This window comes from Fulmarus glacialis, unplaced genomic scaffold, assembly GCF_000690835.1.
Source record: "Fulmarus glacialis isolate BGI_N327 unplaced genomic scaffold, ASM69083v1 scaffold1592, whole genome shotgun sequence".
NCBI lineage: Eukaryota > Metazoa > Chordata > Aves > Procellariiformes > Procellariidae > Fulmarus > Fulmarus glacialis.
Window position 1 is genome coordinate 56198 of NW_009196952.1, and position 14070 is coordinate 70267.

At 46.4% G+C, this 14070-nt stretch overlaps 1 protein-coding gene across 1 annotated transcript in view; it reads right to left on the reverse strand.

Annotated features, from left to right (window-relative positions):
* Positions 1 to 12147, reverse strand: part of GGT5 (gamma-glutamyltransferase 5) — an 18915-nt gene extending 6768 nt beyond the window's left edge. Inside the window, exons 1-3 of the mRNA XM_009572351.1 lie at positions 11987 to 12147; positions 1848 to 1978; positions 102 to 191 (exon numbers count right to left, since the gene is read on the reverse strand). Of these exons, the coding sequence (XP_009570646.1) occupies positions 102 to 191; positions 1848 to 1978; positions 11987 to 12147 (382 nt within the window). The remainder of the gene's footprint in view (positions 1 to 101; positions 192 to 1847; positions 1979 to 11986) is intronic.
* Between the last annotated feature and the right edge of the window lie 1923 nt (positions 12148 to 14070).

Consider the following 14070-nt stretch of genomic DNA (forward strand, 5'->3'; position numbering starts at 1 on the left):
TTCAGATAAAGTCAGCAAGGTCCTCAATTCCCACATCCTGATCTTTGTGCACTGCACGCCAGGAGGGCACACAGCCCTCATGGCCCAGTCTGTGTCCTTACCAATGGGGAAACCAGCAGCGCAGCCAGACAACAAATTGTGCGGAAACACTCGTGGGACTGTCTCGCGGGCATTGATCACCTCGACTGTTCCTAGAAAGGAGAAGGGGGGAATGCATAACATTGTCTTCCTGAAGCAGGTGAACATCACACTTAGCCAGCTGTGAGCACCGCACAGGCTGCTAGCCCAGAGCCCGCAGCACCATGCTGAACTCCCCTGAAGCCTTTTGCCAAATGTGTCAAGCACACCTGCAGGGTCAGGCTGCAGTCGGCACACACTGTCGTTTGCTCCCATGCTTTTATTTAGAGCAAACTGAGCAGTGCCTACCTAGAGGCAACAAAGGTACAGGGACAAGGCCAGGGCCTGTCTCCAGCCAGTTAAGGTCCCCGTCCAGGGCTCCTGGGCCTGGGATGCGGTCTGGGATGTGCTGCTTCACATCTGATTTGCAGGTTCCTGCACTTGCTCTACAGGTGGGACATGTCAGAGACATAACATGAGCCTCATGCTTCTTGGTGGGCCATTTTCCAAGTGATGGTGAGACATGTCCATCACGTTTGTAAGCAGGTCGGTGATACTGAAAGACCCTCTATGTATCAGGAAGCTTGAAAGGGAAAAAAAAAAAAAACCCAACCACTTGCGTACACTTGTATTTCAGGTCTAGCCTATTATTTCGCCTCCTTCTCTGCCTGTATTTATCTTTTCCTGTCACAGTCCACAGAGCCAGCTGTGTTGCAGGAGCCCACAGTGCTACCTAGTGCACCAAGCACCTGAGCCATGCATGGCCATGTGCAGCTCTGTGTAGCAGGATAATTCAGGTAGCAGAAGAGGACTGTTGATAGGAGACAAAGTTACATGGCTCTGCCAAAAGGGAAAAAAGAAAAATACAGGTGTTTTGCCAAATTATGCTATTGCATAAGATACACCCAAGCATTTCCAGACACGTGACACTGTGAGACTACTTGGCAGGGTTTTTAAAATGATGGTATTGTTATTCTGTTCATTGTTGATTTTACTATTTAGATCTATAAGCTCTGGGGGCTTTTGGGAGCCAACGCAGTTAAAAAAAAACACATTAAAAACATAAAAGCAGGAACACAACACTAGGGGTTAAGCCAAACACAGAAGGGCTTCCCAGCAGGCTCTGAACATTGCTAGATTTAGATTTCTGAAGGGAAGATGCATCTCCTGGGACAGGAATTCTCACCGCTGCTTTGGGGATTCCTACCCGCACCAGCGAGGGCAGCGTGAGATGCAGCCCCCATCTTGACAGGCACTGCCTGAGCTGCTGATGCAGGATGAGCCCCTGAAGTCCCAAGCCAAGGGCTCAGCTGAGCCAGTGACAGCCCCATATTGCTGTGCTCATTGCCAGCACACGTACCTCACCCTGCTCCCATCTGCCTCCATGGCAGCCCAGTGGCAGCTCAGACAGCACCGCTCACACCTTGCTGCACTGTCAGCTATGTCTTCGAAATATAATTTGGGTTTGCTTTGGAGGGGGAAGGAGAGGCAAAGTCAGTTCGTTTTAAATCCAAAGCTCCTTGCCCCCCGACATGTTCTTGCTGTGAAAAGATGCACTCCCTGTCATAGATGCTTTGGGTTAAGAGCAAAAGCATGGTTTGTGATCAGAGGATGCAGCATTATATTCAAAAAATTGCTCTGAGAGAACATGAAGGATTCTGGCTTCTCCATGGCAGCTGGGTGTCTGCAGGGAGACGGGGCACCATGGAGAGGCCAGGGCTGGCCCATACCTGTGCTGGCATTATAGATGGTAAATACGACCCCACCACCCAGGCCCGAACTCTGAGGGTTCATCACCGAGGTGCAGATCAAGCCAGCTATGGCAGCATCCACAGCTGTGCCTCCACTTTTCAGGATGTCCCTGTGGTGGAAATGGAGGAAAAAAGACAATGTTAAAATCCAGGGATGATGGAATGGAGGAGCTACACGAAAATGTCTCCCTGGGGCACTTGCAAGGCAGCCCCAGCTTGACAAGAGCAGCTAGCAGTTGGAGAAAGCTATCAGCAGCAGTGTGGGGTGTGAGAGTGCAGAAAGGCACCTTCCTTTGTCGGAGTGAGAAAGAAAAATTAGTGGAAAAGAAGGGAGAGTCTGCAGGAGGAAAGAGCAGCCAGGGGCCAGACCTGTGTGAGGCTGGTCTTCCTCTGGGCAAAGAGAGATGGGACAGAGAGAACTCCAGCTGCTCACAAATGCTGTTGACAAAAAAGGACAGCAAGTAACTCCCAGAGATGGAGGAAGATGCTCCCACATGCTGGGAACGAAACAACCAATTTCTAGCTCCCCACCTACCGTTGCCAATAAAAAGGCATATGCTGGTCAACAGGACAGGGGCACTGAAGCAGGAACGATGCGTTCATGTGAAGCAAACTCCTGAGACTTAACATATCGATTAGCACAAAATTCAGGCCTTACCTCATTGCTCCTACAACGTGCCTTCCTGGGCTTATGTGATATTAGCACAAAAATCCCACCGCTTCCCTGTATCCCCAAGGCAAAACAAACAAACAAACAAACAAACAAACAGGAAAAAAACTCTCAGCTGTTTCTACCTAGGCACAGTCATACCAAAGAACACACAGGCATTAAGGCACCCTCATGCTGTTGACAGCAATAAGTTTCTGCTAGAGAAATGTGTCTCAACAAATGCTTTCCTCAAGCACAGCTGTAAAAAAAATCTTTTCCTTGCAGTGGAAATGTGGTGGGGTGGGGTTTCCTTGCACAGCCTGCCAGTAGCCAGCACTGGTATTTGCTAGGAAGGTTTCTGACTGTTTGGGTTGGGGTATTGCTTAGATAAGGCAAAGCCAAAAGTGAAAGTGGAATAGTTCATTAATTGGGAGTTCAACTGCTCTCACAGGCTGCGAACACAGAGGACATATATATGGGATTGCTGTTTATTTTACATCCATTGATGTGGCCGGGACCTGCTGGGGCTGGGAACAGGATGCTGCCAGCAGGCACTCTGATTGTGGCTTTCCTTTGTTTCTGTAAGTGCCTTTGGAACGACTGCCTGTAAGGAAATGGCATGTGGACAAGTGGGGAGAAAAGAAATGGTAGGGAACCACCGGGCTTTCTGTTTGGGGTCTGCATGGCTTTTAGCCTCCTAGCAGCAAGCTGCTCCCTGGCTGTAGCTCTGAAAATGGAGACTGAGGCTCAGGCTCGCCCATTCATCTCCTTGCAGCAGGGGTAAGACTCTCACCACACAAATGTCCCTGGGTGGTGTTTTTCTGAAACTGAAGCTTTTTAATTGCTAACAATAGAAGGGAAGAACACGAGAGCTTGATGAGAAACTGAGTTACCCCTGCAGAAGGCCCAGGAAGCATGTTAGAAAGTTGGGGAAGGAGGGGAGAAGGACCACTACACTGGCCTGGGACAGTGCTCCTCAGAGCCCCTGGATTATGGGCTATGAGGCAGCACATGTACAAAGCCTGATGCAAGGAAAACCATGGTTCTGAGATAATTTGCAGTGAAAAACAACTTTAAAAAGAAACTTTGAGATTGTATGGTATTCATTTCAATGCACTGCATTAAGACCTTAACATGGAAAAACAGACAAATTTCTATCATTTTCCCAAAGCCCAAAAAGCACCAGATCCTCATCTAACTTCCCAGCCACATTCACAGTTGTGTAAGTGGTTGCACATCTTGCACTACCTCTTGTCCAGGGACCCTCCTGCCACTCTCCTTCTGAAGCCAGTGCCGTACACCCCTCACCACGTCCCCAGAAACACTTGTGCCTGCAGAGGCACTCCCTGATGAAGATCCTCATCCCTTCTGCGTCATCTGGTGATGGTCATCTACCTGCTCCAAAAGATGAGCTGTTCCCCCCCCACCACTGATCTGCACCAAGCCAGCATGCTCTGCACTGGAACTGCATTAACTTAGCATGCTCTAAAGGGTGACCACAGTTAATCAATTTATTAATTTAATATTTGTACACCTAGATAGCCTGTTTCTGGATGATGATAAGATCTTTTGGTGTTCCCAAGTACTTGTTTATAAAAGCAACACTGTGGGCTAAATACCCTTTAACTACCGCAAATGTAGTGCATATGCACAAAGCATACAAACCTGAGAGTTTCTTAGCATGACCTTATCCATGCTCCCTCCCTTCAACACTCCCAGTTAGACATAGAGCCAGGATAACACAAGCCATGTAAACTCCAGTTTGTAGCTGTGCCCTTGGTTCCCACTCCCAGATCAGGGAGGACAAATGAGGTCTCAGCCTCAGCAGAAAAGGTGTATCTGATTGCTAAAGAGAGCAGCAAACTTCTCCAGAGAGTTGAGACCTGGACTGTTGCTGCCATTGGCAAAAGGGACACAGATTTCCTGAGAGCATCAAGGAACAAGTAGGAGGAAGATGTTCACCAGCCAGTGGAGAGGACTTTAGCAGCACTGCCAGGACGGACGCACCCTGCCTGGCATGGCGGAGGCAAATCAAGTGCTTATTTATGGGCACTGATGACTCCAGCCTGCCAGTCCACACAATAGTTTTCTGATGGGTTGTGCCTAAGACACTGACATTGTGCATGCCTCAGGAAGGTAGGAAGGCCAGAGATAGTCTTTATTGTTCTTGCTCTGTGCCTAGCACAGTGATGCCCTGATTCTTGGCTGTGACTCCTTGGTGTTACCACAATATAGAGCAAAAATAACACCAGCAGCCAACACAGGGACACCTTTTCACAGAAAAGCAAAGCATGTTTTGCTTTGTCCTTGGTTACTAGCCCTCATTAATCACATTTTGCAATATAAACAAGATGACAAGAAAAACAGAATTTCCAGATAATCCAAAAGTGCTTTCCATTCCTGTATACTGTGTCTATACCGGTGGCAACTGTCACTGTCACCTCTGGTGGCAAATACCACATCTAACAACACATAGTCAAACCTGTTTCTTGCTGAAGGGAAGGAGGGCTTTCCAGTTGCCTGCTGCCTTTCAGTGAGCACCATGGGATGGGGAGCTTCCCATCCACTAGCACAGTGTGCGGCATCTGAGACCATCTCAGTATGGGATGGGCTGTGTGATGCTGGGCATGGTCCTTTGCCTGCTGCTTCTTTGAGGGACAGGGGTTAGGGGGAAGGGGAGCTGAGACTAGGCATTATCTTGGCTCTTCCCAGCCTAGCAGGAAGCACCCCCAGCCCCAAGTCTCACCCCCCAGCCCCAATGTGCGAGGGCTCACACACCACATTGATGTTGTTTCCCTGGCTCTGTGGGGGTGCATGTGCCTGCCAACTTTTTCACTTGAACCCCAGCACAAGGGGTGTCCCATGACACAGGACAGGCACGGTGGTAGCTAAGGAAAAGCAAGCCTTACATTCAGGCTTTTAGCTCAAGCCCAGAAACAACTGAGCCCAGCAAGGGTAAAACCAAATCCTGATCAGGGTTTTTAACAGGATTTCTTCTGAGCTGCTTTGCTCTTTTACCCAGGAGGCCTGCTACGTGTCCCCCATCATCAGTGCAGGGTCCAGGGCCCACAGCCATTCTATGCTATCTGCAGACTGGCCCCTAGTCTCGACAACTTTCCCTCCAGCCCCTCTGGAGACTGAAACACAACAAAAAACACTCTCTGAGCTGGCTCTTGGTATATCACACTTGGCTCCCCATGCCTGGCTCACCCACTTTCAGTTAGAGCTTTGCCACTTCCTTGGAAGTGATGCCTGGGGAATTTAGGGCCATTATGTCTTTCTCATCTAGCTAGACTGGTAGAGTACAGCCTGTCCCATTAGGTTGCTCCCTTTCTATGGATCACTGCTACAACTAGCTTAATTATAATGCAAAACCCTGGAGAGACGCATGACCCCTCAATCAAAGTGTGGTACCTTACCAGTCTCTCCAGAGACATCTTAGTGCTGCAGCTGACAAGGTCTGATAACAAAATGTTTTGTCCTATATCCTTCCTGCCACTTAGTTTCAGCTTTAGGGTTTGGCCATTAATGGAGTTTCCTTAAAGTCAGGAGCAGAAGAGGATGTGAACAACCAAGCCCTGCTCCAGCAGCAGCAAAACAGGGATTCACCCTCCCAGGAAGGGTGAATGATGGCACTTTGCTCACACAATCCTCACAGTGAAGATGGGCTGTGCTGGGCTGCAGACCAAGTCTGCTATTCTGCCCAGGGCTAGAAGGAGACCTGAAGCCATTTTAAATACACTGGAAATGCTAAGGTATTAAATTATATTGATTTTTTTTTTCTGCTAAAGAAAGCTGGGGGCTGGGAGGAGACTGCTCGTTATATAGGAGCTGCCTGCTTAAGATTTATGAAGAGCAAAAGCAACAGCTGTTTCTGTAAAAAAGGGTCCGTTGCCAAATTTAAAGCTGTTAAAATACAAGAAGAAGGGAAGGCAAATCCTTTGGGATATAAACATTCTTCAGAAATGCTGCTGGGCCATCACTGAAAAGGATTTTTGCAGCAGATTCTCTGCATAGAACTGAGCTTCCCAGGACCACAGACATTTTCTGACCTTTAAATTCTCACCCTCTCCACCACCCTGTCCCCCAGGCGGGTGTTCATTTCAGAAAAAGCCAGTTCCCAGGAAAAGCCAGTTCCCAGGGTTTATGCTAGGCTACACTGAAGAAGTGGGATCAGAGATGACTGCTGGGCCAGGTCAGGTCAGCTCACCTCGCTGCAGCAAATCCCATCGCTGGGAATGAGCACTTTTCCTAAATCTCTCCCTGACCTTATGCTGGGTCTTGCTTCTGCCATTTGGGAAACAAATGGATGCAGAGCAGTGAATGGCAGAGCTCAAACAGCACATTGGTAGGGAATTTAAAGCTTTTTGCATGGATGATGGAAAAAGCCTCTTCCATTGCCAGGAGGGAGCAAGTGGCTCAGAGCTGGAGGTGAAAGTGGGTTTGGGTACCGCTTGCTGCCAGGGCAATCACCGCCTGTCTCCTCATGGCTTCCTGACATGAGAACAAATTACTGAGGTAGACTTTGGTACCAAATCCATATCCTTGGGTTAAAAACTGCTCTGACTCTCCTTTTAGCCTCCCATGCCTCTTCATTAAAATGTTTCACTTCATTCAGGGACAAGTTTTCTTTCAGCACATGGCTCCTGTCTGGACCAGACAGCTGCACAATATTGCTTTCAGTCCTCAATCTCTAGCAGTAAAACCATTCACAGCAAAAGACCCAACCTTGTTCACCACTGAGAACTGGACACTCATGGCTAAGAGCAAGTCTAGCACAGGACCTGCCAACAAGGATGATGACATGCTGGAGGCTTGCTGAGATCGGTCACTTTCTTCAGGGAGCCAAAGAGTTGCATAAAAATTTCAGAAAGTCCAACCTTACACAGCCCCAGAATATACAAACACCATCTCCAGAGCTTGAAAACCCAAGCCTAAAGATGACAGCTGAGCACAACTGAAGAAAAAGAGCAGCAAACAGGGGCTGTGAGTCTGTCCCCCATCTCCTGCTTGTACTAACGAATTGCAGAGCTACACAGTTCCTTCACTGACCCTTCCTTCACAGCTAAACTATCAGTGAGGGAAACACAAGGACCCTGAGGTGTTTTCCCCAACCCTGTTGTTAAAAGACAAGATTGCTCTTCGGGCAAGAGGTTCAGTTCAGTTATTCTCAATAAGTTCAATTAAAAGTTCTATTAGGAGCACACAAAAGACTCTGTCTGTAACAGCAGCATCTTAAACTAACACAGTATCATGTAATGCCCCAGGAATTTCATTACTGCTAATGACAACTCACAGAGCATGTGGTTTGGGTTTCTTTTCTGTTTTTTTAAAGGAAACAAGATTTTTTAATTAAAGAATAAAATTTTTAAGTAGGTCAGAGATTAGGTGCTGCTTTTAGCTTCCAAGACTTTAGGTGCCGGACCAGTGCCATTGATTTCATGCCCATCCTGCACTGGAGGTTCGCCGAGCATCCCCTGCATGCGTTCCCAGGAGCTTGGGGGGGATTTGCAGGATGAAAGGATTGTCTGCAGCGGGGCAGCCCAGGGTCCCAGCAGAGAGAGGGTCTGCGGGGTCAGTGGGGGAGAGCAGGGACAAACAGGCACTGTTGAATCTCTCTGTGGTGTGCCTTTAGGGACTGGTTGCAATGACTCCTGCTCTCACCAGTGGGGTGGGCAGGCAGGTTGACAGGTTCAATTACAACATGTGGTTTTCATTTGATTGTAGCTTTGCCATACCCAAGCCACCAAGCCTAATTTTTTTTCCCATGTGGAGGTTGCTCTTTTTCTTTTTGTATGTTTCCCCTAAAAGCATTCAGCAATTACCAAAAAATTAGACTGAGGAAATTTGTTGTTTTGCCTTATTCTACATGTTTTAAACTCCTCTAGAAAATTTGTTAGAAGGCTCTGCAGTGTGCAAGTACAAAGCCAGAGATGTAGTCTGCCTCCAGTTCAAACAATTCACTCTAATTTGGCCAAGTTGTTTGCTTTGGGAAAAAGACCAAACAAAACAGATCATTAAAAATTTTGATCATAGTGATCATATAATTCTTTTACTTATTTTTATACATACAAAAATGCGTATGTGTGTAGTCATCAGTGAATTAACCAGTTTTGGTAGATTAATTCTCCTGTGATTTCTAAGCGATGCTAGAGGAAATGAGCCTGCTCCAATCCTGAGCTGCAAAGTCTAAGCACAGCTTCCTCAGAAAAAACGCTTCTGGTAACAGCCATGGCTTTGGGCATGGAAAAAACAAGGAAATTATTATCCTTAGTACTCAGTGCTCCCCAAGCTGGACCACGGGCAAGGAGAGTGGCCATGTCCTGCCTCAAACACAAAGGAGATGGAGGAGGAGTGAGGTGGCTGAGCTGTGGAGGCAGGATCAGGGCAGAATAAAGCCCATAAGATTGAGCAATTTGGGAGCAGGGGTGAGGGTGTTGTGTTGGTAGGATGAAAAGACCAGAAGTAGTGACTGCACAGGCTCGAACACCAGCACAGGGAGATGGGTACATGTGGGAAGGAGCAGCCACAGAGCTGGGGGTGAGGCAGCAATTAGGCAGAAGAGAGAAAGCCGCAGCATGGGTAGCAAAGAACCCATCAGGGACTCAGGAGCAGCAGTACAGGTCTCAGCTCTTGTGCCATTGGGAATCTCACCATTCATGATTGCTTGCCTAAGTCCTCAACTCTTTACATCATTCCAAGTCCAAACAGCCAGTGTAAAAATTCGCAAATGTTTGCATAACTGCAGAAAAAGAGTGAAGACCTAAATACAGTCCTTAGTAAGAAAAAGAAAAACCCAATATTAATTATTTCTTCTTGTTTCCTCTCTCCTAGGCCTCATGATTTTGGGAGTTTAATTATTTTTGAACAGCAGAAGTCAACAGCATTGTTGTAATCTCAAAAACACTCGGTTGACTGGCTGGGCAGTGTCTGGGAAGGAGTTAGGGTTGTGCATCAAGGCATGCTTGGCTTTCCCTAACTCTCACTTTGTTGCTGAAGTTAAGTGGCAAATGAAGTGGCCACTCACAGGTGGGGACATCAGGGCCTAATGACTAAGACTACGCTGAGAAATTGGATTTTATTGCTACTGACGTGACAAAATTCCCATGTGGTGCTAAAATCTTGTTTAGCAAAGATTAGGCAGGAGGCCGCTGTGTGCTCCTCAGCTCCTGATGCTCCCATCAAGACCTCTGGGTCAGGCTCAAGGAAGCCCTCACCCTGCACAGTCACAGAGGAGGTCAGTAAGAGACGTACCCCGAGCAGCGCAGATTGCTCTGAAAGGCGGAAACCCTGGTTGAAGTGACTCTGATGTGGCACCCACACAGTATAATTGCCATGCTAGACTTCCTTATTTATAACAGTGAGATAACATCATTTTCTCACTTCCCAGACTGCTATGAGAATTAATTTAGTGGTGACTATCATGTGCTAACAGCTAAGAGCTAAAATGTGACATACAGATATAACAGCACAGAAATGTCTAAGAGAAAATGAACAAGACCACATGCAGTACAGGGCATGCAGTAAGCTTCCCCCAAAGGAAGAATGTTCCTTCCTTACAAGGTACCACTGTGGGCCAGTGGGGACAAAGAGAGAAATAGGACAATGACAAAGAAAAAGGCAAACGTTATACAAAGCTTCTGATCACAAGCTCTGTTGCAGATGAACATTTTTATAAAGAGTTTTATTATGATCTATTGCAAGAACATGAGCAGATAGCTCAAGCTGGGAGAACAACAGAGGAGTTTGGTTCATTCGAAGTATAAGGACAGCACGAAATGAGCACAAAGGTTTCCAAGAATGGCTGGAGGTGAAGGATACCAGGATAAGCAGCAGACAGCACGCAGCTAAGGGAGTAGAGCTAACCACCAGACAGAGGGTCAGTCGTGTAGAGCCAAGGTGAAGGAGGAGAATAGTCTTGGCTGGGGAGATCCAGGGGGCTTGCGAGGGCTGGAGAAGAGAGCTGATACGTTTGGAGCAGCAAGACATGATGTGCAGATGCCCCAGGCTGGGGAAAAGGGGGAGAATGTGTGATGGGAAGTTGGAGCAAGGGCAGAATTTTGTGGGCATCATTGGCAAACTATTTGTAGGAAATCTAAGGTGGTTCGTCAGACTGGAGGGACACCAGAGACCTTGTCAGCAAGTGCACTGGAGGCGCAGCTACAGTAATGATTGAGGCTATGGAAGCAGGTGGAGCTTCTTGTGGAGAGAAGGGAAGGAAATAGGTGACAGCCCAGCAGCAGTAGCCAGGTAGCCAAAGCTTCTCAGTTATCAACCTGATCGCAGATTTCTGTGGCTCTCACTTCAGTGCCTTCCAGCTGACTCTACACTACTTCAAGTTAAAAATTACAATAGCTGCAAAACAAGTGCTGTGGTTTTCCCAGCAGATTTTTTGGGTAATACTTCTTCTACCCTCTGAAGAACTCACCTGTGGTTTAGCGTAAAAAAAAACCCCACACCTCATTCCTTGACATATGTGCAGCCACAGTACATTTTCTCCAACTACTCACAAATGCTGTGTCAGCACATCATTGCAAGAACCATATGTGCGACACAGCAAGCATGGTGTAATGGCACCACATCTTATCTCACTCCTCCAGCCACAAGGTAGAGCACACAGCTCCAGCACCCATTCTGGAGCATCCAGCATCACACGTAGCCTGGTGAAGTTCCATCCTTCTACTTTCATGTACACAAGCATTTAAGAATTGAAGTAACAATAGGAGTAAAATAATAACAAAAGGGTCAAACAACATAAGAGAAGTTGTTACACAAACTGAAGTGTTACAACCTGGGCAGCTAGAGAATTTTTTTAAACCTACATCTTTCTTTCCTAGTGATGTAAGTATGTCTTTTGTACTTATACTGTCTTGGCTGAATTTCAATTAAATCTGCTCTTTGCTTTGCAATACAGAGTGTCTTTCTTGATAGCAGACACACCTGCTGCAGACTTCAGTCCAGAAACACACACCCTACAGACTGGGATGCCCAGTCCCCCTTACCCTCTCAGCCTGCCTGCCTGCCTTGCTTTTGCTGAAGCCCAGCTGCAGCTCTCTGCTAGCTCCTCTCGCTTCTTCCTTAATTTATTTCTAAGCCAGTTATCTGACAGCTTACTGCCATGAAGTAAGCACTTAATTTCCTGCTTCCCCACTTAAAAACAACTTTGCATTTGTATACTCTAAATATTTGTACCTTCCAAAAGGCCAATGATTTGCAGAGCTGCAAATTTTTATGACATTGGATGATGAAAATAAGCATCAACCACAGAGGCAGGGCTCCATCTGCTCTCTGAGCTGCTCCACTGCCGATGGAGAGCACCCAGGGAGCAGCATTGTTGCTCAGCTCCAGAAGCGAGGATGGGGCAGAAACCCAGCTCACTCCCGTAGTTAGTACGTGTACCTGTCTATCAGTCCGAGTCCATGACATACACGACATGTAAGCTGAAAAACCAAGAGGTCCGTGCACATACCGGCCGATGACAGAGCAGGTCTCGGTGTCAGCAGCCACGGCACCATGCAGGTAACGCTGAGGACCGCACTTGGGTTGAGTCAGGATGACCATTAGCGCAACAACCACCGCCAGCACCCCTAGGGTCAGCAGCACCAGACAACAGATCTTCCCCGAAGACATGCCTATTCCTACACCACCAGAGGCAGCTGGAAGGCTTTTATTCCTTTTGCGAAGGCGCCTGCTTTGCTCAGGGTGGAAGTAGAGGATCCCGGCAGTTTTAGGAGGGAGGTCTCACTGAAGTGGGCTCTGCCCTCTGTGACTCAGAATTACATTCTTTTTAAAATTAAAACTGCTAAAAAGGAAACGGTGTACTCCTTCTTTCCTCCTCTCTTACGTGTGAGAGGCTTTTCACTCTCTTTTATAAAGTAAACTTTTTCTGGCATATCCACCGTACTACTTTTTTTTTTTTTAAAGTCTCTGATGAAAACATTTAACGCATTCACTGCTGGAGCACTTCAAAGTGAAATCTCTACACTGCTTATTGGCTTCACACAGCCTTCCTGTCTTCACATTCTTGCCACATAGAGCAAATTACCAAACAAAGGCAACCTACATGGTGAACCACTGGGAAAATTACAACATCAATCCTACAATCCTATATTGCAAACTTGGGGTATTTTCTTTGCATAAGACTACACAAAGAAGTAAAAGCTAAATACAAAATAAAAAACTGGAATCTTCATATTTACTCTTACTTTGCCTTATAGATTATTATAATCTTGCTTATTTACTTTTTTCATCACTAAATCTTGCCAGTGTCCACACCATACATCTTCTGTAAAAGTGCATAACAGAATACCTTGAATAAAACAGCACGCCTCTGCACTTCTGCAAAACGTTAAATCTAAAAGCTCTGGAGTCCAGCCTGTGTCAGTCAGCAACCACAGCACCCAGGAAGTGAACGGCTGCTAAATAAAACCAGACCTGATTCCTAACAGAGCAGCAATCAGCAGCATGAATTGCTACACGGTGCAACTGGCCCCAGATAGCTCTTTAAGAGCTCTTAATTATACAGTTCTCCTTGCATTTAAAAAGGCAAAGATACGGCTCCACAACTTTCTAAAAGATGTTATCTGTGATCCTTTTCCAGCTAGATTTGGGAGAAGGGGAATTCACCTGCGCAGATTTACACCTGTATTTCAGTACAGACTTTGAACTTGCACCCACTAAACTTTATCTCATAGCTAAGTAATACTATTTCATGTATCATGTCTCAAGAAATGGATTTGACAGACTAGATTGTCTTTTTTGTAATTTTATCTTCCCGTAAGGTTATCCTGGGGAAGTGAGAATAGTCCAAGAAAAATATATGGTTTTGTCCAAGATAAAACCATGGTCCCTGGGGAATAATTTCTTGGTCTCCACATCTCTGTCTGACTTGGCGAATATACTTGGCATGTGTAACAAGCCTCCACAGCTCTAATGTGACTCTTCATTTCACCCCATTGCAAAACATTGCTGATCTTGTAAAATTTCTCAATCCCTACATGACTTTCATGTTTCATTTTTGACAAATTATTCTATAATACTTAAAGAACCATCATTCTGGTGTTTTTTGGGAAAGCTCTTCCCTGTAAATTCATAGCAGGGCTGGAAACCCTGACCACTCAGTACCAACAGACTCAAGGCTCAAGCGGATTTTGCCCATTTGCTTTCATTAAATGCCATGGAGAATTCAACTGCAGACTCCAAATTTCCATCAAATTTGGTTTTCAACTCAGCACATCAAACATCTGTATCTGGAAAATTACCCTTCTGCTGCCAAGGAGGAGACCTGGAAGAGGCAAGAAAGGTAAGAGAGGGTGTCATCTCGCAGAACCATGTCTGGGAAGGCCAAGACATGGTTATGATCTAGTCCAACTAACAGATGACTCCCATAGGCAAACCCATTTGTCTTTTAGATACATAAATGAAGTCTGAGCCTCCTTCTCTCTTTCAATGTGTAACCTTTACAGTCTTGTTGGTGCAACACTCAACATTGACCATATTATGCTACAAAGTCTGCACTGATCCTCCCATAGAATCATAGAATCATTAAGGTTG